General features: G+C 42.2%; 1 protein-coding gene across 1 annotated transcript in view; it reads left to right on the top strand.

Moving 5' to 3' along the window:
- Positions 1–26,235, top strand: part of man1a2 (mannosidase, alpha, class 1A, member 2) — a 127,111-nt gene extending 100,876 nt beyond the window's left edge. The window contains exons 8-14 of the mRNA XM_087177873.1: positions 2,665–2,788; positions 3,458–3,551; positions 13,049–13,164; positions 14,496–14,715; positions 15,705–15,877; positions 22,424–22,539; positions 25,199–26,235. Coding sequence (XP_087033999.1) covers positions 2,665–2,788; positions 3,458–3,551; positions 13,049–13,164; positions 14,496–14,715; positions 15,705–15,877; positions 22,424–22,539; positions 25,199–25,334 — 979 coding nt within the window. The 3' untranslated portion in view covers positions 25,335–26,235. The remainder of the gene's footprint in view (positions 1–2,664; positions 2,789–3,457; positions 3,552–13,048; positions 13,165–14,495; positions 14,716–15,704; positions 15,878–22,423; positions 22,540–25,198) is intronic.
- Positions 26,236–26,241: the final 6 nt, after the last annotated feature.

The following is a 26,241-nucleotide window of genomic DNA, read 5'->3' on the forward strand; positions in this document are numbered from 1 at the left end:
TATTGTGAATAGAGTTTAACTTTTGAGTTTTTACTTTTTTAGAGTGTGAAGTGAGATTATTCTAACAAACGCTTTTGTAAAAGTCTGTTGCATTTGAATCGACTGCTTCAGTAACCTCCGTTAACCTCCGTTAACCTCCGTTAAACTCCGTCACTATACTCGGTTGCTGGTAAACAAAATCAGTTCTTCAGAAGCAACAGCATTTACTCTCTGTAGACCGAACACAGAAGGTTAATTAAGTATCTTACTTAAACTACCAGGTGGGACAAAGCCAACACGAAGAACAGCCCACATATCAAACTGCGACAGGTTGTGAACTGAGGCCTCTAACGATGGACGAGTTGTTGTACTTGCAAGGGGAAAAGCGGCAGCCAACATGCAGAAGTTATTTTACCATTAACATAATCACAATGTCAGTTTTGACAACGTTTCGATTAATTAACCAGCCGTGCAGTTCATTTCTTCATCATTATTGATTCTGATTAAAACCTTGTTAAGTGCTAAAATGTAGTACATTATAAATCCTTCTTATCTGCCTACATGACTCTCTAATGCGCAGACAAACACACACACACACACACACACACACACACCCACACACACACACACACACACACACATACACACACACACACACACACACACACACACAACACACACTGAATGTTTGTCTCATAATATCTGTAAGGATCTTTAATTAACTCTGAAGGTCTGAAAGTAAGTCAGGAGCAGCAGTACACACACACACACACACACACACACACACACACACACACACACAGAGGAGTCATAGCAAAGATGCATTATGATCCAGGTTTCCTTCAAATCCTTTGTTTTATCATTTTATGGAGAAAAGTCAAAGGTATTTAATGTTGTTAAATGTGTTTGAGTGAATAATTGTTGGGGAGGTCTTCGAACTGCCCTGGCACACCTGAAAATATCTGTCTATACGTGTGTGTGTGTGTGTGTGTGTGTGTGTGTGTGTGTGTGTGTGTGTGTGTGAGAGAGAGAGAGAGAGCAGAGCCTTGAGGGCAATTTTTGGATCCTGTGTAAATGTGTTTCTGCACAAACGTGTGAAAGAAGTGTTAAATCCGACTTTTAGAAACCTGTCGTCACCTGCTAACCTTCTGCTTCTAACAGTGGCTTTCCTGCAGCTACAACAGGAAGTAGCTGCAGTTACTTACCCACCCCCCCACCCCCCCATATTGGTACACCTCCACAGCAGCGACAGCTGTGGCTGGAAACTTCGCGTCCGTCCTTCCCATTCTCGTGAACATGATATCTCTTTAACACCCGGAGGAAGTCTCTTTAAATAACTCCAGAATATTCATGCTAATAATGACAAAATACACTTAAAGATATTTTATTAAATTCCTTCAAAGTCTTTACCACTTGTATGAGTCTGGACAGACGTGGATGTAAACTGTGGCGTGACTGTGGCGAACCATGAGGCGCTAGTTCTAGTTTTCATTTCTTTGTACCTGTGAAGACACGTACTGGCAGGGTGTTGGATGTGTGCAGTACAAGCAAAAGGCCTCCTTTTCTCAGAGTGATTCAGATTCATTAAGAGAGCGGACACTTTGTGATTTGCCTTAATCTCCCGCCAGACAAACACTCAGCGGAGAAAACGCTCCGACGCGTGTTCGCACTCACTCCGAAGCCCCGCAGGAATAATTGTAGACACAGGAATTTAATCTAAACGGAAAACGCAGACACACCTCTGTCTTTTTTCCGCTTGATTGGACAAACAAGGTGCCTCTCACACAAACTCTCTCTCTATACACACACACACACACACACACACACACACACACACATACAAGTTGCAACCCATTAATGTTACATGCACTCATGTAAAATTGAAGCAGCTCCAGATGCCTCCTGTGTCACATATGTAAATTTAATTTAACAAACGAGACAAACTCCTGTACAGGTAGTGAACCTGTTGCACCGGCTCCAATCAATCAGACTCCAACTCTGCCGTGTTTCAATAGACTGAAAATATATTATATATTTTCCGGTTCGTTGTTAGTATGATGATGGAGGAAATTCTGACATTTGGAGAGAATTACTTTTGCACTTTAAAGCATATTTCAGCTGCTATCGATCAACTATGACGTGTATATTCTCATTCAAACATTATTAGAATTATTAAGTTTTCTGTACATTAATTACCAGGAAATCACGTCAATGACGACATAACGTCACAATTGTCTTTTGATCTTTTTCCCTAATTTCACATTAGTCTCTATTTTTTGATGCCAGTGGCTCGTATCTGGTAATTTGCCTTTATATTAACTTTTTTATATTCATTCAAAATCATTATGACCAAGTGAATTGTTAGTCAAAAATCATTATTCAAACTGAGGCATTCAATTTATTCTTTGCCTGAAGTTCCAGTTAATGAAGCTTTTTAGAAACAGGGTCTTGAAAGCCACAAATCTCAGCACCGGACAAACTGTGTGTTGAGTCATTAGGAGTCAAAGGCAGATACTTAATGGTCGTTTTCTTCTGTGGCTCAGTTAAAATCTTTATTATTCCTTTTCCACTGGTTGTAGAGGATTTTAACCCTTGTGTGTTTCTTTGTCCAACTCTTTTTTCTGTCCTTCTACATCGTCTGTCTTCACCATCTCCTCACGTCCCCGCGCTCCTCCACCTCTCCAGTGGTGTTGGTCGTAACTGGGGTTGGGCGTCAGCAGGCAGCAGCATCCTGGCGGAGTTCGGGACCCTTCATATGGAGTTTGTTCACCTCACCTACCTGACAGGAAACCCCGCCTACTACCAGAAGGTAAGTATACGTGTGTGTGTGTGTGTTTTCTCTGCTTAGTTATATCACTGTTTATCACTGTACCTGTATTTCAGTCAAATACACAATAAAAAAAGGTAAAGCTTCATGCCAGGATTCATTTCTGTGGGTGACACTTACTTAAATTGCACTTTGAACACAGACCGGTTAAAAAACATCCGTCCCTCCAAACAAATTATGAGCAGTCCATTATCAGACAGGCCCAGAGAATGGTTCCTGATTCAGCTCACATTCTCCACCCAGAGGTCATTCCTGCCTGCGTCCATTAAGCTTCTCTACACTAACATGTAAGGCAGATGTTGGTGTGTGAGGGTGGTGCAATATGTCGCCATTGTTTGTAGGTGTGTACATGTATGTGTTTTTTTTACTATATGATATATCATCTTCTGTGGAAGTGTCCAGAACAAATCTCTCTACAGTGATACTGAAGTATTATTTTATCTAATAAGAGAAAAAGATAAGTGATGCTGTATATTAACAGATCAAAACACAGTTAAATAAATAATTAAATCAATCAAGCATGACACTTTACAAATTAAAACTATGGCAGAAACATGTCTGTTGTTACAGATTAGTTATAATTTCGCCTCCTCCAAGAACTGCGTGTTGTCTACTAACATTGAACCTTCTTGTCTCTGGTGATGATCACAGGTGATGCACATCCGGAAGCTGCTGGCCAAAATGGACCGACCCAACGGGCTCTACCCAAACTACCTGAACCCCCGCACGGGCCGCTGGGGCCAACGTGAGTACACCTTTTCAGTTTAGATTCGAAGGCGTGGAGAACAGCAGCTTACATCAAAACAACAGTCACTGTGGCATTAAATCACTGCTTCACATTAGAGTGTTAATACAAGTGCTGCGTCTAATGCATAAACCTTACGTTATATTAATCATATGCTTGTGTCTGGTTGTAAGTTAAATGAAAACGTAGTTTAAATATCTCAGTTGGTGAAAGTATCATGGAGTTCGGTGCTGAACTCGGTTATTTTAGGTCACGTTAAGACATTTCAGGTGTTGTGGAGATGCTTTTTATGTTTTCAACGTTTAATTTGAGAAGACGCTTGTTTTCCTGCGTCACAAAAGTGTCAAGATATTCTTGTGAGCTCCGCTGATCAAGTGCTCAGAAGTGCTCTGAAGAGAGGCCGGAGGAATTAACACTAAGTGAAGGGAAAGGAGGGAAGCACTGTAGAATGGATCTTCTCTAAATGAGAACAAATTGAAGTAAGTGGAAAAAGACGGATGGGAGGGAACACGGTATTCCCACTATATTGATTACGTTTTGGCGGCCCGCTCTCTGGGAAATTAACACCTCGCTGAGTGAAGTTGCAGCGACACACTACTGTTGCTCTGAAATCTGTCATTTCTGGTTAAAGCAAGTTTAGACAAATAGTATAAAATGACTCCTGTTGATGAATTGATATCAAAAATTAGAAAAGATTTGGACAGTGTCACTGTTTCACTGGATGTTTATCGATCGATTCACTGAATCGGACATTTCCTATTGGTCCCAGCGGGTGCTGCCACAGCCAATCAGGAGTGTCTGATTCAGATGTTTGGCTGTTAGTTAGTTTATTGCAGTGACAGAAGTGACCAGTCAGCAGAGGGTTTGAACCACTGCGTAAAAATAATGAGCAAAACTCATGAACAGTTAGAGTTCGAAATGTTAAACCACAGCCAGAGCAATCCAAACAAATGTGTTGGTCTTTTATCTGTAAAGAAAGGAAAGCTTCTTTGTAGCACTTGGTGAAACCTTTAAAACAGAAAAGTGTTAATGTTGGCGTCAGAGGGTTAATACAATAAGATCTGAAAACAGTAGGTGGTGGTCTCTTTATGTGGCTGGTAAAGTAAACTAAGTTTCCAAATGTTTGCTCAACTGCCAGCGCGGTGTCGGCCCGCCCGTCTTGTTTATTCAGACTATTGAACATTTTCTTTCAGACGTGCTCTCTGGATGTTTCTCCCTCTAACATTACTTGGGAATATTTCGAGTTATCATCCGAGCGTTCGCAGGGGAACATTAAATATTCCTTTTTGTTTACTTTTCAACATTTCAGTGGGGAGAGTTTTGAACCTGAGGAGGCGTTTAACAGAGACTCAGATGCTGGATGACAGATATGTAGAGGGTCATGGTTTGTTATCTTAACATTCCAACAGAATATTAAAACACTCATGATATTAAAATATTCCCTTTTTTTGCGCGCTCTTGCCTTAGAAGTGTTTTTTTTTTAAACTGAACCCATCGATCAGATATGTCTGTCTGCTCAGCGTCGGCTGCTTAGTTCAGTGAAAGGAAATGAAAAGATGAAATCTGTTTAAAATTGAATTCACTTTGTTGTTTTTATTTGTCCAGAGAAGCGAGTTGCTTTGGTGAGAGAGTGCCACATTAAGTCTGTTCAATTTCACCACAACGCTCCCAAGTGAGAAACACACATAGACTATGCACAGACGGGAAAATAAAGCAGAAGATGGGACCAATCCTAAAGCAAAAAAAACAATCATTTTTAGTAACTACTGTGGTTCAGCAAGATGAAATCTCTTGTTTTATTTGTCTTACTTGTCGACAAAACAAATGGAGAGCGCCCATGGATGGATGGATAAATGGAGACGCTCATTAATGGATGGATCGGTGGCTCTGACAGTCAGACGGATGATACTTGTAGGTGCACAGACTTTGGGCCAAGACGCAAAAAATAAAAATAAATGGATGGAAGATGGAGGGAGGGCAGATTGATTTATGAACTGATGAGTACATTAACAGATGGATAGATAGCCGGCGAGCTGCATGGCCGCGCAGGTGATGACGGATTCGTTTTGAGTTTGTTTCTCCGTGTGTGTGAGAGTCAGGAAGTGAGTCTTTCACTGTGTGTGTAGTTTACAGCTTATAAAAATATACTTTGTGTTTGTAAGTGTCAGTGTGAGTCATTGCGTTTCTTTCTGAGCACTTGAACACATCTGTTGATCTACTTGTATGTTTATTATGTTGTTGGGTTTGGAGACATTTTTCAGCTGCCTTTAAAGGGGAACCATCACGCTTTTCCTTATTTTCTGTGAAATACAATATACAGTATCATGTGACAGTGTCGGATGTAATACTGTGCGGATGGATTTGAAAAGTTGCCATTTCCAATCAGTTATGTTCTGTTACTTGGCTGCTACTAAATTTAACAGTCTGCTTTCAGAATGTGGGATAATATCACCTGATTCAGTCAGAGGCTGTAGAACAGGCAGTTTGAGAAAAATGTTGTCTTTCTTTTTTGTTAACTGTGGATCATGCAAAGCTGCTGTAGTGGAGTCCCAAAATAAAGCTACAGAGCTGGAAATGAACATATTAACTCCCCTTTAACCAGCTGTCGATTACAGCACAGCAGCACTGGTTTAATTAAAGTTCATAGCTTCTCCAAAACCAACCTGAGCTGCTGAAGTGCCCCCCCCCCCCCCCCCCCCCCGAGCTCTGCATGAAGGGGCTGCATGATGCAGTTCGGAGGGGGAAGGAGCTGAACATGATGAATGTGAAGCTTCAAGGGCCTCGGAGCAAAAATGCCCTTGAATGTTGATAAGTTCTTGCAAAATAACAAATGACGAGTCGAAGGTTCGCCAGATGATTAGTAAACCTTTTCTTCCTCATTTCGCAATATTTCCATTTATTCATTGAGCTGTGAATTAATCATGTCCAGTCATGCGACTACTGTACCTTTGTTCACTGTAGATTACATGTTGGGGCCAATAGCAGGACCGATCTAAGCAGTGCATTCTGGGAAAGAAAAGTTGAGCTGCTGTTGATCGTTAAGTAGCCTGTGGCTCTTATCACCAGCAGAAGAACATGCAGATCCCCCTCCCCCTCCCACGGCAGCAGCTGATTGGCATTTAATAGCCGGCGGCGCTTGGAGATGCGCTATTAACTTCTGTGGTGCACTACTGACTGGAGCATGTCATAACCCTATATGGCCTGCTAATGCCTCCCCTTTTCTAACAACCCCATACAGCGTTGGTTAAGTACCATTAGTGATTTAAGACGTCTGCTCCTTTACGGACACTTGGGGAGGAGCCGCTGGGCTGTTAGGTTTGCTGTCCACTCGGGAAGTGGAAACTAGTTAGACGTTACTTTTTGTTCATTTTATTTCATCATCAGCAGACAGATCGAGCGCACAGCGGGAGTGTTGTGTTCAACCATTCAAACAAATCAATCATAATCAAACGAACGCATGGACATCTACCTTTTATACTATATGGGAACTTTAAAAGAAACATGAAGGATATTGAGACTGATTTCTCAACAAAAGTGAAGTTAGATTTCAGTTTGACTTCAGTGTTGTGTATGTAAATGTTCACAGTTCGGATTAGATCTGGTTAGAGGCAGGACTAGACAGACAGACATCACTGTATCATCTGCGTTATTGAACATTTTAATCAACAATATACACATAATAAATAATAGATAATAATAAAGCCACAACACAGATCCCAGATCCTCTACAGTAGCTGCTGACGGTGTTGACATGGTAATGAAAGCAGAAAATGAGTGTGTGTTTGTGTGTGTGTGTGTGTGTGTGTGTGTGAGCGTGTGTGAGTGTGTGAATTATGAACGTCTGAATTGTGAGTAGCTGGAAATTTTCAATGACAAATGCAGTATATGTGATTATGTGCCTGTGTTGGAGGCGGTGTGTGAACCGTTTGAAAGGGTTGCAGAATGTGTCGAGCGTGTGCAAATATACTGTATCATGGTGTATGAATCCGTGTGTGTGTGTGTGTGTGTGTGTGTGTGTGTGTGTGTGTCTGTCTGTGTTCCCTCTTGCAGTGTGTAGGTGTGTGTCGACAGTAGTTAAGCCAGACTAATGAGGAATGAGGCTGAGCTCCTCTGTCTTAATGAGATCCTGCTGTGACTGACAACCTTGTTACCACACACTCCTGTTTTACTATAATACTGTGCTATCTACACACACACACACACACACACACACCTCCCACACCCTTTATTTCTTCCCCTCTGTCTCCCAACAGCAGCCATTGAAACACAAACACACAAAGAACATATAGAAAAGACCTCAGACTCCGCTGTAATAAAAGTTTAAGTGTTTGCTTCTGTTGCCTGTGGCTGTCTTTTTGTAGCCTGATAATCGCATTATTTCCCCATGTTTTTGCGTGTAATGGTGTAAAGACTAAAATATTTACAATCAATCCACTAAAGAGCAGAACGATTTGCACGGCAACCGCTAACCACCTGCTGCAATGTGATCAAACATTGTCTGCGTCAAAGTACCTCCACTAAAAAGTGTTTATTTCTGCCTCTGACAGGTACAGAGTTTTATTATATGTGTCAGACAACGGTATGGATAGGATGGATCGGATTCCTGCAGAGCTAGACCTGTCTGTTAAGGAGGTCTAGCTCTTCCATCACTGAAAGTCAGACAGTAACACAAACAAACTAACCGAGGCAGCGGATGGACAGAAATTCATACGAGGTAAAATTGCTGTTTTTGTCAATGGAGTCTGGTGGCTTGATGCTTCTGGTGAAAAACAAAAAGGATCTTATTCTTTCATGAAAAAGTCTTATCTGTGTAGGAATCGGGAGGCGCTGTTATTTTGTCAATTGTTTTGGAGTTAACTAAAACTGTGAGTCAACGCGCACTTGTTGCCAGTTTTGATGCAGCTTTTCTGTTGACGTTTTTCTGGCTCTGGCACAGGAAAATGATGTCCTTATTCTTAATCCTGTCTACAAAGCTTTAGTTGGCTCGGTTGTTTTTTCCAACAGGGAAATCAACCGTCAACAAACACAACACCAGGCTTCTGATTTACTGAAGAATCTCAAGCTTCTTTGTGCATTTTAGCTGTTTTGTTTTTTCTATAAGTTGAATCAGTCATTAATTACAGTGGATTATATTCTAGCCCTGGCCACATGGGCTATTAATTAAAATACAGACTTTACCTTATGTACCACCCTATAGAATTACTACTAGCGTGATGCATGACCTTAATATGATCCAGAAAATGGAAGTTAAAACATGCTTGACCTTCGCTGTTGTGCTCTTGACGCGGTTGCGTTCTGCATAGAAATGAATTATACTGTCACACTCGATAACATATAGATGTTTTTAGCATTAACTCAGCAGCCTGTGCCCTTGACCTGCGCTTAAAACCGCAGCGTGTTTGAAGCTCTGTGAAATCGTCTTGCTTGTGTACGTGCGTGTTTGTTTCTGCGGATTGACAGGCGCTCCCTGCATGACCTGGATCCTTTCACTGGCAGGAAAATGATGGAGGAGAGGAGTCGGGGGAGTGCGTGTGGGCGGATACTAAGTTGAAACATTGTGGGAGGTGATTGAGAAACTGAGAGAGGAAGCGATGGGCAAAGAGAAAAAATACAAAAAAGATGTAACGGAACTTGAATGAGCACTTCCTACTTCACTTTGTTATCTGCGTCTCGCCTTGTTATTTCCCTCGTTACATTCAAACACTCTCTGGTGTTGAAGGGCAGTCGGAGCTGTGAGTGGTGTGTTTTCTTTCTTCTGGTCTGATGTTGTGTTTTCCACTTTCTTTGATTTCACTCTTACTTACACGTGTTTTGTTCACCCTTCTTCACACCGAGGTCCACATTTGAATCAAGTGGTTTGCTTTCATGTGCCTTTTGCTTCACATGTGTTTTCTCATATTCTTTCATTGAAAATCTAAAATTTTGGTCAGGTAGTCAAAGGAGAACGGCAAACATAAAAGAGAGAGGGAGAGATCAGCAAAGCCAAGATTATTCAGAGTCTCAAATATTGACAAGAGTCTGGTTATTTAGAGGCTTAAATGTAAAAATACTTCATAGAAAATCTTGTTGACCATGTGACAGAGAGCAGCACGATCGTTGGAAAATGTCATGTCAGCCGTCACTTATTTCTCAAGTACCTGAGTTTAAGTGAATATGTATAAGTTAAAACAAATTAATTTAAACAAACCACTTATTTTGTGATTTTGTCACACTGCGGTGGTTGTGCCGATGGACGATGATGTCGACGCTCATCAGAGCGATCGACTTTCCTTTGCAAATGTCAAGACGATATTTGGATTGTTTTCCCATCCATGTATTAACTTATTATTATCATTATTTGTAGTATTAAAGTAATGTTTAATTTAACTTGCCCTGCCACGGGTTCACATATATAACACACACACACACACACACACACACACTCCTACCTGCTGATTGTCACTGACACCATACTAATGCATTATTCTGTGTAAGAAGTTCCTCCACAGAATAATTAGTAGTGTAGTGACAGTGACATTTGGATTGGAAGTCGATAGCCTTCTGTTCCTTAAAGAAGAGACGGCCATCGACTTCCAATCCACATCCACAGAGAGAGAGGTCTGTGTCTCTGTCTCCTCCAAACCGATGTCCTTCTCTCTCTCCCGGGTAAAAAGAGCCTTCACAACCAGAAGAGGGCTGGTGACCGGCCAGAGGCTGGAAGAACAGAAAGACTAGAGATGTGTGCAAAACATACTGTAGCAGCATTCATCAAGGTCTGGTGGTTATTTCCCACCCAGGATAGAAGAGTGTGAGCAGGGGAGTTTTTTGAAATAACACGCTACACTGCAGAAAACATTGCGTTTCGTACACATGCATCATTAACTGCCAAATAAAACAGACGGAGACAGTTTTTGTTATTGTCAGTGCTGCTGATATTATAACACATGTGAAAAGTACAGTATCTAATGCAGCGAAGTACTTTGACTCCAAAAAAGAAAACTTTAATTAGCAGCCACACAGATGAGCTATTGCAACCTTAATTGTCAGTGTGTGAGTGTGAATTATATCAGTGGCAATCAGCTTTTTGTCCAGGGTGAAAGGGAACTCAGAACAGGGCACGTGCTTCAGTGAACAGAAAGATGTCAAATAAATGTAGTGGCGTATAAAGAACAATATTTCTCTCTGAAATGTAGTGGAGTGGAAGTGTGAAGTAGCTTAAAATGGAAATACTCAAGTAAAGTACAAGTATCTCAAAATTGTACTTAAGGACAGTACTTAGAGTAAATGTACATAATTACTTTCCACCACTGCTGATACAATTACAGAGACAAAATGTAAAAGACTGACTAAACCACCACAGCCACACAAACGACTATTAACATGAAATAATAAACTGTATATTGATGTCAAAACGTCTACAACAACTAATCCTCCATTGTTTCACTGCTCATGACTGAGGACCAGTGTTATAGCTAGCTAACATTACTGAGCTAACTGTAACTTAAGGTAAAGTTAGAAACTAGCTAACATTAGTGAGCTAACTGTAACTTAAAGTAAAGTTAGAAACTAGCTAACATTAGTGAGCTAACTGTAACTTAAAGTAAAGTTAGAAACGAGTTCTACTTTTCTAGCTGTGCAACACTACATGATTTTATTGAAATAAAGTTTTATTCAAACAGTTTCAAAGTTATTTCAGCTCCTTTAAGTTAAGATCAGATAAAACTGCAAAATGCCAGTAACAAATTTATCAATTGACTTTATTTCCAAATACGAATCAACGAGAATCCATTTCTGGATGTGCTTATTTTAAAGTAGTTTCACATGCATTAACGCTCCGTCATTAGCTGTAATTTTCTGTGTCCATACACGAACTCGCTCACCCTCATGTACATTCACAACCCATGGATACGTACACCATCACACTCTGCCCTCGGCAATGTCTCCAAGGTTGTTTGTGAGGTTCGTGTGCTCTCTGTGACAAAAGATGAATAATTCATCGCTTCCATTGCTTCTTCATCTGTCTCGTTCCCTGTCTTTGCGTATCCCTCCATTTACCTACGGGCATGTTATCCACATACAGAGAAGAATCTGCTCAGATGAGACACAAAGCATCTGCTCAGATACTGAATATGATTACACACACAGCTGAAGAGATAGTTATACGCAGAGGACGAGGAAAAATCCCAGTTTCACGCAGTGAAGTCAGAGCTAAAAAAAAACCTCTTTTCATCCAAGATTGCTTCCCCAACCTTCGAGATCATAATTAAAAGACTGAAATTTTCCCCCTAAAACTGGGGAATTTCACCACCCATCTACTAATCTGTTGACTTCAAAGTAACTCTGCGGTCGCTTTTCCATTTTGTCTTTTCTGTGTGGAAATGAAAATGTAATGTGACTGTCATCATTTTGACCATAAACTGTTTCCATTAGTGGTTTTAATGAAGACATTTACAGTTGAAACATCATGCAAAAGGAACACCACACACCAAGCAGGACAACAAAAAGTTTCCCTTCACACCATAACTATAATAATAATAATAATAATAAATGTTATTTGAGTAGCACCTTTCATACAAGAAATGCCGAGCAGTATGCAACAACATGCTTCAAGTTCATCACATGAAAATACATAAAATGAACATGAAAACATGTTAAAAGCTTTAATGTAAAATGAGATGGAATAATAGCATAGAAAAAGTATTTTAAAAATTAAAATACGTTAAAAATGGATTACATAGAACACATATGCTTATAACAGCATTTAAAAGAAGTGCTGAGCTAGTTAAAGTCTAAGGTGAAGAGGTATGTTTCAAGCTTTCCTTTAAAAATACTTAACAATCAATAACAAGTTCATCACTTTTCATTCACTAAACCAAATTAACAGAAGAAATTTCAGTCGTTTTCAGAAGAGTTGAGCATTTCCTTGTCTTATCTTGTACTTTGATGTGATGATGGCAACTCTGCATAAATGTCTTTTCTTAGCTAATATTGGAAACAATATTTTATAGGTCAGTGAAATCTCCCCTGAAATAGAGCCATTAAAAATGAGATCAACGCCCTCTGGAGAGAAGAGTTTATTCTCACAGTGACTGCTGGCTAGTGTCCCATCTTCGCTACGTGGTGTCCTGCAAATTGGGACAGCCATGAAAGCTGTGTAAACCTCCAAGAGGACGATTGGGGACGTTGAAATGTGAGCACATCAGGGAAAGGGTAAACAAAACGGGAAATGAGAGGAAACACGCCGCCAATATAATGTGGGTGTAGAGAGAGAAAAAGAATCAAACCACCCAGGGCTTGGATAGATGCTTTTCATGCCATATGTTGCGTTCTGCCAAGGACTTTGAGGCAAAGTCGAAAAATGAATAATTCACTTTGGCTTTCTCATTTGTCTGTGTCTCACTGTTTTTCCTTTTTTTTTTGCTGCTCTGTCACGTTCTCTGCCTTCGTGTCCCTTCACCCTGCTGTTTTTAACTCCTCTCTCTCCCTCCCTCCCTCCCTCTCTCTCTCTCTCTCTGCAGATCACACCTCTGTCGGAGGACTCGGGGACAGTTTTTACGAGTACCTGCTGAAGGCGTGGCTCATGTCTGACAAGACCGATACAGAAGCCCGCAAGACGTACGACGACGCCATCGAGGTAACGTCCGCTCAGAGATTAGTCTCCATCTGTGTTGTGCAGTAGCTGACCAGTTACCAAAGAGACGTGCATCATCTGAGGAAAGCAAGACAAGATTAGAGAGTCCTTTATTAGTCCCACAGTGGGGAAACTTACAGTTAAGAGTAGCAAATTTGACAGTACAAATGACAATATTAAATAATGAAAAAAAAAAATATTAATAATAGATAATAACATTATGTACAAATAGGTTATAAAATATATCAAACATAGCAGACAAAAAAACAAAACTTTAATAGTTGTCATTTATTCCTGCGCTGTGTAAAAACACGACTGTTACAGAGAGAGAAACCATCACAGTAAAGACAAAGTCAGATTTCACTTCACTTCCTGGTAAATCACCTGACGCACACAGGAAGAATAAAAATGTCCTTCAGGAATAATCCCACGTACATGCATGTCTTTGTATCTACAGCATGTGATTTCACTCTCAGTGTAAAGTTTGTCGCTTTTGTTTTCATATTTTTATTAAAAGAAGTGGCTTTATAATATGTACAGCATACAAAGCCTTCCAACCTTAGACCCTCCATTCTGCTCCTTTGTTTAACTTTAATCCCAGTTCAAAAAGTAACGGCTCTGATTGTAATTGTCACCAGTTTCCTTTTTTTTTTTTTAATAACCAACATTAATTTCAGAACATTAACCTCCCTCGCTGCTGACAGTTTTCAGTGCCCATCTTTGCAAAAGAGGGAAAGTCAGAGCAGATTTGTCAGGAAGCAGATGTTAGCGGTCTGTAGCTGATGAAGATGTCTGTCAATCAGTCAGAGAGGGAGAGGAACAGATGCTGGAGCAGAGGGTGAGGGATGAGGCTGGATTTTAAATTCCTCTCTCACCACTTTGTTCTGTTTTATTATGTCTGACCCTCCCTGACCCACACACACACACACACACACACACACACACACACACACACACACAAGTAATCTCAATGTCAATGCCCCATTCACACGACTTAACCCTGTTAATACATTCACTCACACGCACATACTCTTAATATTCCATTCATAACCTCCATCCTCTCTCCTGCTTTAATAAATGCTGTCATTCGCCCTTTTCTGGGCTTATCTCCTCACATGTCCATGTTCCTCCCCAAACACATACATCTCATGCACCTGAATCTTTTCAATCATCACCTGCATACAAATACACACACACACTTACTATTCCATATGCAACATCTGTCCACATTCTCTCTGAAAACACGCTGCTTCTCTCCACTTCACACAAATGTCTCCTACATCTTCCTTTATTGTTTTACCACAATCACACTCACACTCCCTCCCTCCCTTCAGGCCATCGAGCGCCACCTGATCCGCAAATCCAACGGCGGCCTGACATTCATCGGTGAGTGGAAGAACGGACACCTGGAGAGGAAGATGGGTCACCTGGCCTGCTTCGCCGGCGGCATGTTCGCGTTGGGCGCCGACGGCTCGCCCGACGACAAGGCCGGACACTACCTGCAGCTGGGAGCCGAGATCGCGCACACCTGCCACGAGTCCTACGACAGGACGGGTGAGACGCACTAACACATGTACATGTGACTGAGTGTGAATGAAACTAGTGTGATAGCACAGGAAAAGTTGGTGTTTATTTTCTTAAGAAAAAAAAACCTCATGCATCTGAAATAGGAATTATAGTTTTATTAGAGACTCTCAGATCAGTTGGTCATGTTTGTTTTTTTTGGCAGGTGTTATATTTTCATTTGCCGGAAGCGTAAATATCAATTCAACAGAGACCTTTAAAAAAACCTGCTCGGGATGTTTCCTGATGAGCATCAATACTTGTCAGCAAAGAAACGCCAGAGTGTGACCTTGCATTACGACTGTAGGTGTGAGTGTGCGCGCGTGAGTGTAGTCTGAAATTGTGAGGTCGCTCTGAGAAAAAGAAGAGGTTGCCGTGGCAACAAATGAAGATGGCGAGAGGGAGGGAGAGAGGGAGAACTTTTGTGGCGAGGTGGCAGAGAGTTTGATGGCAGCGGTCAGGCTGTCGAAAGTTGGCCTGTTACTTCTTAATGAGCAGTCACTCATGGAAGCCCTCGAGTGTGTGTGTGTGTGTGTGTGTGTGTGTGTGTGTGTGTGTGTGTGTGTGTGTGTGTGTGTGTTTTACTCCTCTCAGAAAGATAATTCTGTCATCGCCTTTTCAGCTCCTCTGTAATTTTCCACACATGCCGATCACACTTAATTGTCAGAGAGAACTGGTTATAAAAACATGAAAAACCAGTAAAATCAGTGGGGATGGAGTTTTTATTACTTTAACACACACACACACACACACAGCACACACGCACACTAATTCATATCAACTCAAGCGTTAAGACAAACGTTAAGGAGCAAAGGATCATTTTTATCTCCTAACTCTAGTTTCCTCTCTTCACCATCCCTCATTCCCCGGTTACCCTTCCTCCTCCTCATCACTTCTCCTCTTCTTCCTTCTCTCTCCTCTCCCATCTTTCCACGTCACCTCTTCTCCCTCCCTTCTGCTCTGTCCATTCTTCCCTCAAGTGCTGAAGCTCGGCCCGGAGGCCTTTAAGTTCGACAGCGGCCTGGAGGCGGTGGCCGTGCGGCAGAATGAGAAGTACTACATCCTGCGGCCGGAGGTCATCGAGACCTACTGGTACATGTGGAGGTTCACCCACGATCCCAAATACCGGCAGTGGGGCTGGGAGGCAGCGCAGGTAAAGAGCGTACATTTATACACACTATATAACAGCTTAGTCATGGTTTACGCCCATTTTAACATCAGTAGATAAATTATTTAATCAGCTTTGAGTTTAATGGCTCTAAGCACTTTTTTACTGACCTCTCCTTTGTACAGTGGTAAGACATTTGTTGAACTAGCCTTGCAGCACAAAACCATTCTCCCAAACTGAAAGGAGCTGAGGATTTGGGAGGAGCTGGCATTGTTAAATGGAGGACAGCTGGGAGACGAGGAGAGTCTGATGACTCCATGAATCATCAGCTCTTGCCCCAGTGTCTCGCACATGGAAACAAACTGCGGACAAGAGGAGGGAGAGGGGTAACAAATACCAACATCCAGTCGGGTTTATGAGAAATAAATACAGTAATCTAATAATGTTAAGAAATCAACCTGACACTGAGTTAGAGATTGATTAAGGTGATTAAAGTGACGTCAGCGGGCGACTTCTCCCTGCGGTTTGTTCGGTGGCTCGTTGAACAAGCGAAGGACGAGACGTTTGTTTATGTTTGCAAGCTGGATGAGAAGGAGACGTGAGCAGGAAAGCAAGAGCGGGTTGTCGTTCAAAGTGAGTGTAGCAGAGTCCCGTCTGTCCGTGACACGACGCCGATGTCACTGCGTCATGAGGATTCGATCGATGGAAGCCACGTACACGGCTTCGGGAATGGTGTTTACATTAGCTGTAGAAGACTATTGTCGGGGGGCGTGAAACCAACAAATGTAGCGTGAACATTTGTACCATTTGATTTCTGACTTTGTATTCTCAAAATAAAGACGGAGATCGAATGATTTAGAGAGGACAAAAAAACGCAGTTTAACTGCTGTTGACAGATCACTGGGCACAGACTTTGTCCGGCTCCACTTGTGCGCCTGCACGCCGCCGACAGTCCTAACCCGCGCTTCGCTTTGCATCATGAGATGATGCATTTAAAGCACCGTTATGTGACCGTAGAATGAATGAAAGAATCTCAGCAGGTGGCACCGATGGCAGGTTCATACTTTCAAACTTTCTCTTCAGTAATTCTGACTGTAGATGAATAAGATAATAAAAAACACATATCCTTTTACAAGTTTCACTCTGAGAATGACCTTTTCTTTACTTCATTTGGCTCCTGAATATATTTTTATTTCATAATTCATTATCAGATTTTTGTCCATTGGAAAAAAACATTGAGCTGAGCTTGTTTTACTGCAGCTGGAACAACTTAATGTCAACTATTGAGTCAGGCGGTCAGACTGTGTGTTATTATGAGTCTTGATTTGTTTTTCTGCTAAATGTCACCAGCAGAAATAACATAGCGGCAGGCAGCTGTTGTGAAACCAGAGTAAGCAGCCGTACAGCAAAGTGAAGGTCTGTGTAACGTCCACGCTGTGTCCGCGTCGCACGGGATGAGAGGTTGTGACCTCACAGTAAAGCACATGTACATTTGTGTCCATAATTATCACATGGTCAGTGGCTGCTGGTGCAAGTAGCCTGAATGTATAGAACATATAGTGTGTGTGTGTGTGTGTGTGTGTGTGTGTGTGTGTGTGTGTGTGTGTGAGAAGCCCATACCTGTAGGTGGATGTGAGGACTCTCGAGTCTTTCATGTGTTATTGGTTATTTATTCCTTTTGTGTTTTAATATGAAAAGCTTTATGAAAGTAGAAGAGGAATGAAAGCCCTCTCTATCCTCCTCCCTCCCCTACTCCACTTCCTCTGACAGAGGATTAAAGAGCTCGTCTTCTCTACGCCAGTCGACGTGTCTTCTCTGTCTAGATCTCAGCCGACCTGCTCATCATCTAATTTCTTTTTTCCTTCGCATTCTTTTCATACTCTCCTCTTTTTTCTTTTTCCTGCCAATCTTCCTGTCACCTTTCTTTTCCTCCATGTTTAAGCAGTGAAACTACTTCTCTTTGTTTTTCTAAGTGGGAGTTAAGTGCATACACACTTTTGAGCCAAGTAAATACACTGGCAAGTGTGTTTGTGGTGTGTGATTGTACTGAGTGTGAGTGACACTAAAAAGAGCCAGTGCTGACGGGCTCATCCGTGCCTCTCCTGAATTATTTAATATTGCATATATACATACATACTAATGCATATGACAGACCCTACACTCTGCAACGCTCGTATGTAATGTTGCTTTTCTACAGTTTTATTTCTGTTTAGCTCATAGATTCTTCACAAATCATGAAGTTCAAGTAAAGTTTGGAGGGTAACACCTGAAATAAAAGTGTTTTATTTTCTGTCTGACGGTGGCTGGGTGTTTGATTTAATCTGGTTTTTGTTACTGCAGCAAAACCTTCTGTACTTTCTGCAGATTTAGGAAGCCACAAACCTTTTTTCTTTATTATTATTAATGATGAGGAATTTTATAATCCCTTTTTGTCAAAAGGTAAAATAGAAAAAAACTTTCTGCCTCTTGCTGAGGATGCAAAAATTCATAGTTGCCTGTTTTATCCTTGTTTTCACTTCCTCTCCACTTTCTTTCCAGCTGCGTTGACGTGTGTATAACCAGTGTGTGTAGTCAGTATCACATCATTTTACAAGAATCAATAACCCTGAAAGTCGCATGTTATGATTTGTAACTGCCTCCAGTTCAGAATCAGGTCGGTACGAAACTCTGTTTTATATACTAATTTTTATAGTATAATATTTTTGCAATTAGTTAAAGAAATCAACATACTTCACCATTTTGGGAAAATATCATACCATCAACTTCCAGTGTCGACCCTGAATCAAAGTCCTCAGAGTGCCTGCTGACTTCTGGGTCCGTCCACATCTACTTGGAGTCAATCGTCTAAACTTATTTTGCTTCCTTTCTGTCCTCCTCCTTCCTATCATCTAGACAATCTCAGTCCAGACTGTTCTGGTCTGTGGTTCCCTGATGGTGGAACAAGCTGCTGGATGCTGCTAGAGCAGGACCGCCCCTCTCTATCTTCACGAACCTCTTGAAGACTCATCTCTTCCAAGAGCGCCTCCTCTCCTAACACCTCTAACACCCTAACATGCCTGACTAGCACTTATTTCTTTACTTGATCTCCTTGCACTTATTGAATAGATGTAGCACTTACACCAGGGTCTCCCACTGTACTGAAGCTTTAGTCCCTCACTTGTAAGTCGCTTTGGGTAAAAGCATCAGTCAAATGAGTCTAATAAGTTCAGTTCACAAGTAGAAGAGAAATATTTTCAAAATATTTAATATCTTGTTATTTGTCTTGTGAGATCTGCCTGGAGCTCTCACCACATCCACAAATTGTTTAGTTTTTTTTTTTTCCAGCTGTGAGGAGCTCCTCTGTTTCCATTTAGATTGTGTTGTGGGAGAATAGTTTGTATCAGCATCACGCTCAGAGACTTTTATTCTATTTACTTTCTCCAGTATAAACACACTGAACTCAAAATCTTGCCCAGAGTTAGTATTTAGTATGAATGTCGTCCATGTTGGATACTCCTTTATTTTTCTTTTCATTTACACGTTTGGCTTTTTACTCATTTTCCTTTTTCCATCTCTTAAACTTTTCATTCTGTTTCATTTCTTATGGTTTTTCTTATTTGTTTCTTTCTCTCTCTCACACACACACGCACACACACACACACACACACACACACACACTCCCCCTGTACCCCAGCTGCATCCATCTGGTGCTTCAAACCTGCCTCTGTTTGTCACACCTCCTCTTTTCACAGCAGCCATTAACATTGGCTGGCTAGTGTGTGTGTGTGTGTGTGTGTGTGTGTGTGTGTGTCTGTGTGTGTGTGTATGTGTGCGCTCATAAACCATACCTGTGTCTCTAGTGCGTTTTCGTTTGTGTGTGCACCTTTACTCGTGTGTGTCAGAGTGTGTGAAGGTGAAACCCAGCTGCTGTAATGTGAAATGTGTCGTCACTTAGCCGCTGCAGAAACCCTGCTCCTCCTCTTCCTCCTCCTACAGGTAGACCTTTTATCAGATCCTTTATTTAGCGCAGATGGTTGTGTGTGTGTGTGTGTGTGTGTGTGTGTGTGTGTGTGTGTTTGTGTGTGTGTGTGCATGTGTGTTGCACAGACTGTTGCAGGCACTACACTGCAGTGTAGATGCAGAAGGGCAAACGCACGTCTGGCTCGACAGCCCATGAATAACAGATATTACGGTCGAAACTCCTTGTGACGGAAATCTGCTGACAGCGAAATGGTCACTCGAGGACAGGATGGATGTGTGTGTGTGTGTGTGTGTGTGTGTGTGTGTGTGTGTGTGTGTGAGATACTGAAAGACAAGGACAGAGATAATGCTTTCAATTACATGCGTTAATAGTGAAAGTCGATAAGGTATGAGCAGGAGTGTAATGCAGCCAGAATTTTTATGGAGGCACCAATTTCACTGTAACACGTCCTCAATGCAAATCAATAGAGCACACAGGTAACGGCGTGCGGTCGGTATCTCCAGCTGGATGATTGAGCTATTTTTAATGAGGTATTACAGACTCATTTTCGTGGGTGTCTGTGTGTGTGCAGACAGGGGAAGCCAATGACAGGAGCCTTTATGTTGTTCCCCGGCCGGACCGCATCGTTCCCTTGTTAGCTATCTCAGTCTGATTGCACTGAAAGATTACATTCATGGCAACAACCGGAGTATCAAAATGAAGAGCCGGTGAATCAACAACTGATCAAAAACAGAAAAAAGGTTCAATTTTGCCTCCTCTACTTTCTGTTTAATCCCGAGTTCTTCGATCGCATCTTTAGAATAAAAAGTGTTGAATTATTCGGCCTCCGGACTGTTACGGGGTCGCATGGGGGCCGCCAACATTTGATGTGATGAGATGTCAAGTGGGTCGTGAGTTGGAAAAGGTTGGGAAGCGCTGCAGGATCATCATCATCATCATCATCATCATCATCAAGATCAAGGTGTGGTCTGTGTGAAGACTGGTGTAGAGTGCTGTTCATTTTCATATTGGAAGTAAAATCAGCATCTGAGAACAGAGATATTTATAGAGACAAAACTGTACGACTCAAGCATCAAATTTTTTACTTTATTTCTTCATATTTATTGATTCCAGATTATTATTTCTCTGTGTTTGTGAGTGGTTCTGCTGTGTGTTAAATTGATGTTCTGAGTACAAGTGAAAAGCCACGTTTTCTCAGGCTTTTGAGCTTCTCTAAGGTTTTCAACACTGGTTGTTTTTAAATGTGCTTTATAAATAAACTTGATTTGATTTTATCAGAAGTATCTCAGGTTACTTGTGTTAGAGTAGCTGTTGAATTACGTCCAACATCCTCTTGGACAAGAATTCATATTCTAATGACAAAATGCATTTAATACCTTTAAGTCCTTTAAGTCCCTGAAAGTCTTAACAACACAGTGTATGTATTGAGTCTGGACAGACATGGATGTATACTGCAACTTGACTGGTCGGCGCAGGCATACATCCGTGAGGTGGCAATTCTTGTCGCCATAGTAACGCAGGTTTTTCTCGGTTTCATCAGTTCTGGATGCGACAGTAACTCGGGGGTTTTTATTGTTCCTTATTCTGGATGTTTTTCTCAGTCACCAAGTGAACAGACATCAGACCGGGGCTCTGCTGTTATCTGACTGGCTGTCCTCCATGTTTGTTGTTTTTGTTCCCGTGGAAACATTAACATCACATCTGTCATGTTCAGAGGCCCGGAGATAAAAACCCTCCAAAGCCAAAGCGAATGGATAGAAAACACCTACGAGTGTGTTTTAAATTTTGTCCCGAAAACACTGGACACACGTCTTTTTTTGTTCCAAGATCCAAACCCTATCAGATGTCCAAAGAAACAGATTCAGCCTGTGTGTGTGATTGTATCTTAGAAATCCATGCATGCACAGATGACGGGTTCAAAAGCTGCTGTTGTCTTAATCACAGACAGAAGAAAATGAGAGCAGCTACGAGCTGAAAAGACGTGGTTAGAAAGCAACATCTCACGCTGCCAATCGACAGTCTTTCATTCAGTGGAAATCAGCAGACAAAGGTATAAACAACCTGATTTCAAGATAGTGTGAATGACCCCAGAGAGAAGTCGCCACGGGTTCTGCATTTCTTACTGAAAAACTTTGTCATTAAGCAGAAGTTTTCCCGTGTTCGGAAGCTGCTTTGTGAACAGAAAACTTTAGAGAATAAAATGTAAATACAGGGGAGGCAGGGGGAGGCGTCTGGTAATCTTCTTTTCCTCCCGTTTTTTTTATTTTTTTATTTTTTTATTACAGCAGCTGTTTCCTGTGTGTGTCTCCACAGGATTCGCTCTAATCTGTCACAAGCAAAGAAATTAATTATAGCGTGCTTTTGTAAGCTTATTAAAACTGTGCTCTCCCCCCCTCCCCCACCTTTTCTCTTTGCCCTTTTCCTTTTGCCTCTCCTCTTTTCTTCTCTTCCTCCATGTGATCCGTCTGTCATCTCTCACCTTTTTCCGGCTTCCTTTTTTTATTTCTGTTTCATTTCTACTGGACCACCTGCGCTCTTCCTCTTTACTTCCTTCCCGTCATACTTTGCTGTCTCCTACCTTCCTTCCTTCTTCCTCCTCCCCTCCTTCCCTCTGTCCTTGTCTCCTCCAGGCCATTGATAAGTACTGCAGGGTGAGCGGAGGTTTCTCGGGGGTGAAGGACGTCTACTCCTCCAACCCGACCTACGACGACGTGCAGCAGAGCTTCTTCCTGGCCGAGACGCTCAAGTAAGCCAACACTAATAGGTTGATTAATTGGCTTGATCTATGACTCATCAGTACGGTGGTTGATTAATTAATCACTTTAGTGATTAATGCAATGATTTGGTGGGTGGGAGGTGGGCTGGCTTATTTTTTTTGTTTAATGAATGAGAAGAAAAATCTTACAAAAGCTGTGCTGTCAGTCTCAGACCTTTACGAAGGATTCTTTTAAAGGATAAGTCCAAGTCTGACTAAAAGTAGTTCTTCCTGTCCGTACTGGCACTGAAGATCCGTAGTTTATCGTTTTAAAGTTCAGCTGGAGCTCGTGAGGTTTTATCAGCCTCAGTTTGACAACTCAAGTGATAATCCTTCAGTTATAATCTTGTGAGCATAAAACTTCCAGTTTGTGTTTCCCCGCAGACAGGAAACGCTGAATTTCGTACGACATAGACTGATTTTGTTCCTATTAGCCATTAGCGTTAGGAGGGGATCTCTTTGCAGCCAGTCTGGACAGGACGAACAACTGCAGTGACCAAAAATCATTTTCTTTGCAGATATTAGCATGTGAATGTTGCTTTAATACAAACTTAACAAAGATAAACATACTGTTTTGCTTTTTTGAACAAATAATGAAAAGTTAAATCCAAGTAGACTTTCATTTGTCCCTGAAGTGAGTTTTAAACATGGTATAAATGCAGCTGATGATACTTATTTCATCTTAGTCTATTGTTTGTTAAGAATAATTTAATAAATTAGACTTCTTACACAGGATTCTGTTCACATCCAGTACAGATATTTAGTGATATAATGGAGAAATGAATATTCAATCACTGCTAAATAGGTGCTTCGTAGTCCTTTTATATTTTGGAATTTAAAAGCCCAGATCACTGACTGTTCTTTGTGTCCGTTCTATTGTTGTGTGTATCAGCAGCGCTCTTCAAAGAGTAATAACAGGTTAACGCTCTGGCATCTGTTGTTATTTCTTGCTATTAGAGGCCTTTGCTCTGAGCGCAGTGGACAGGCATCACGCTTTGTACTCAGCCACAAAACATGTTAAAGGCCGACTGGTGCAAAGGCCGGCTCTCCTGTCTGTGTGGTGCATCATCTTCATCACTGATGGATGATGGGAGATGAGGAGCTGAATGCAGGCTGTGACCCAGAGGGGGAAATGAAGCCTACTGCGGCTCTCTGACTCCCCCTGCTGGCAGCTCTGTGAACACAATACTGCATCTGTAAACTGACCTGATTTAATGGAGGTGTCCACGGCTGTTACTGTCAATCAAACCGCCTGACGGGTCAGAGATAATCATAAGACGGAGCACATGAGGCTCACATTAGCAGGGAGCTACTTATCGACCCTTCAGTTTTAGCTTCAGTGTGTCTGAAATGAACTCCCTCAAAGCATCGGACGCCAGTAAAATTTGTCTTTGGTGTATAAGTCATTAAAGGTCACCCGCCACTCCGCCTGGTAACTTTGTGAGACGACGACATTTGAATGGCTCGGTGTTCTGCAGCCTTCGGTGTCTATCTGTTCTCCGTCTCTGCCACATCAAAGCTGCGTGTCGACCCGGCCGCTGATTGGCTGCCTGTCACGGCGATCCTCTGTTCCTCCGCTGCGTGGATAGCGAGGCTTTAAAATGTGAAACTTCATGACCGAAGCAGCATGTGTGCGTTTTAATTAGATTTCACAAAGAATTACACGCCCAATCTGTCACAGGCAAGTGAGCAGCTCTTGTCTGTACACACACATGCATGAACAGGGGGATTTTTTGTAGATTATTTTAGCTGGAAAATAAATTTAGGGTTTTAAAAACTTGATTTAGAAATGTGTTTCTTTTATATCGATGTGTTGGAATGTATGTGAGATACTGTGCAAAGCATCTGGAGTTACAGTAAACCAGTTGAACTTCTCTAATGAAAGTCCAGACACCAGGACAGTGTGGGCCTTCAGATGCAAATAAAAGACGTCTGCAGAAACAGCAAAGCCTTGTTGTTGTGACACTGTGTAAAGAAAACGCAGGACTCCCACAGAGGAGCCCCCAACGATGAGCAAATAGAGCCGCTGCGTTTCCTCCTGCACTAAACTGTTCACCGCACCAGGTCAATTTATATAGAGCTGTGGCTGAAACTCTCACTGCGCACAAATGTCCTTATGCTGATTCACTTGGGATGAGCTCCATGGAAGTTTAATGTTGAGAAATGTCACCACATGTCCGTAGCTGTGGACACAGCGACGCAAAGCCGTAGGCCAGGCCGTCTCATTTCGGTCCGGCTTTCGCAGTCTACGACGGCCACGCCTCCGTAGACCCACGTCCTCTGAAGGACGCAGCCCCAGAACCTGTAAAAGTCCTGCACCGCCCAAAGGTCAACACTGATTAGACTAACGACTGTCAATCACATCCTCTGTGACCAAACGGAGCCAGACGTGTTTACAAACCTGCAGCTGAACCAGAGCGTAAAGACAGTGAAATGTAAATAAAGTAAAAGACAGCAGTCAGTGTTTAAACCCAGTGAGCTGCTCATTCAGGATTTTAAGTGTCCTGTACCTTTAATCAGAAATGATTTGCGGTTTTCAGTGGCAGTGACATCACTCACTTTTTTCTTCCTCCTCACCTTCCTTACCTGATCCCTCTCCTCCTCACCCCCTTTGCTTCCCTCCGTTACCCCCCACCCACCCCTCCCTCAGGTATCTGTACCTGTTGTTCTCCAGCGACGACCTGATGCCGTTGGAGAGCTGGGTCTTCAACACGGAGGCTCACCCGCTTCCTGTCCTCCACCTGGGCAACATCACCCTGCCCGGCAGTGAGCCGGCTCAGCGGTAGACGGACAGGCCCTCTTCCTCCACCACAGCACCAGGGGGCGCCACCTGTCCGCCCGCCTGCCTGCCTGCCTGCCTGCCCTAAAAAAAAATAATAATAATACAAAAAAAACATTTAAAAAAAAAAAAAAAAAAACCCACCCACCAACACTGGACAAAAACTTACATTCAGCTCTACAGACTCTCAACTGCTTTTGGACTGCAGACATCGACCCGGAGGAGACGGAGCGAGAGCCTCCAGCACAGACCACTGCAGAGTGGAGAGGACTCGGGTGTCGACCCTCCCTCTCTTCTTCTATGTTTTACTCTTTGACTCGCTCTGTCTTCTCTGCTCTGATCAGAAGGACGGTGGGTGTGCTGCTCAGCCTCACGTTCGGCTTGAATGAACTCTTTTCTCTGAAGGACCGAGCTCCAGAACCCGAGGCTTGATTTAGTTTTTTGGTTATTATTTTTAGTGTTTTATTTGACCAAACTTTGCTCCCATACAGACTCGAGATGAGGCACTGAGAGTGCATATTATGGGATTTTGTGAAGGATCATGCAGTCAGTTTGACACTGCACTGATGGAGTTCCAGGCAGACGGACTTTAGGACTTTACAGGGTCTGTTGATAAGGTGTTTTTCTTTTGTTTGTTTTGTTTGTTTTTTTTGGTTGGACAAATCCTAAATTGGGGACACAGGGTTGAATAAAAGCCCTCGGCTTCTCCCTGACCCAACCCCTCCCCCGCTCCACTCCCTGTTTAATCGTCATCAGATGAACTTTGACCTGGAACTGTTAGCAGCTCGTCACATCATCAGTGTCCGAGCGGGTCGTGGCAACAGTCCCCGCCTCCTCAAATCCTCCTTTTTCAGAAAAGTGGACCATTATACGTGGAACAGAAACTACACAGGGGACAGCAGCAGGCCTCAACC

This window comes from Seriola lalandi, unplaced genomic scaffold (assembly GCF_002814215.2).
Source record: "Seriola lalandi dorsalis isolate HSWRI2012SDOR001 ecotype SW California unplaced genomic scaffold, Sedor1 jcf7180002054659, whole genome shotgun sequence".
NCBI lineage: Eukaryota > Metazoa > Chordata > Actinopteri > Carangiformes > Carangidae > Seriola > Seriola lalandi.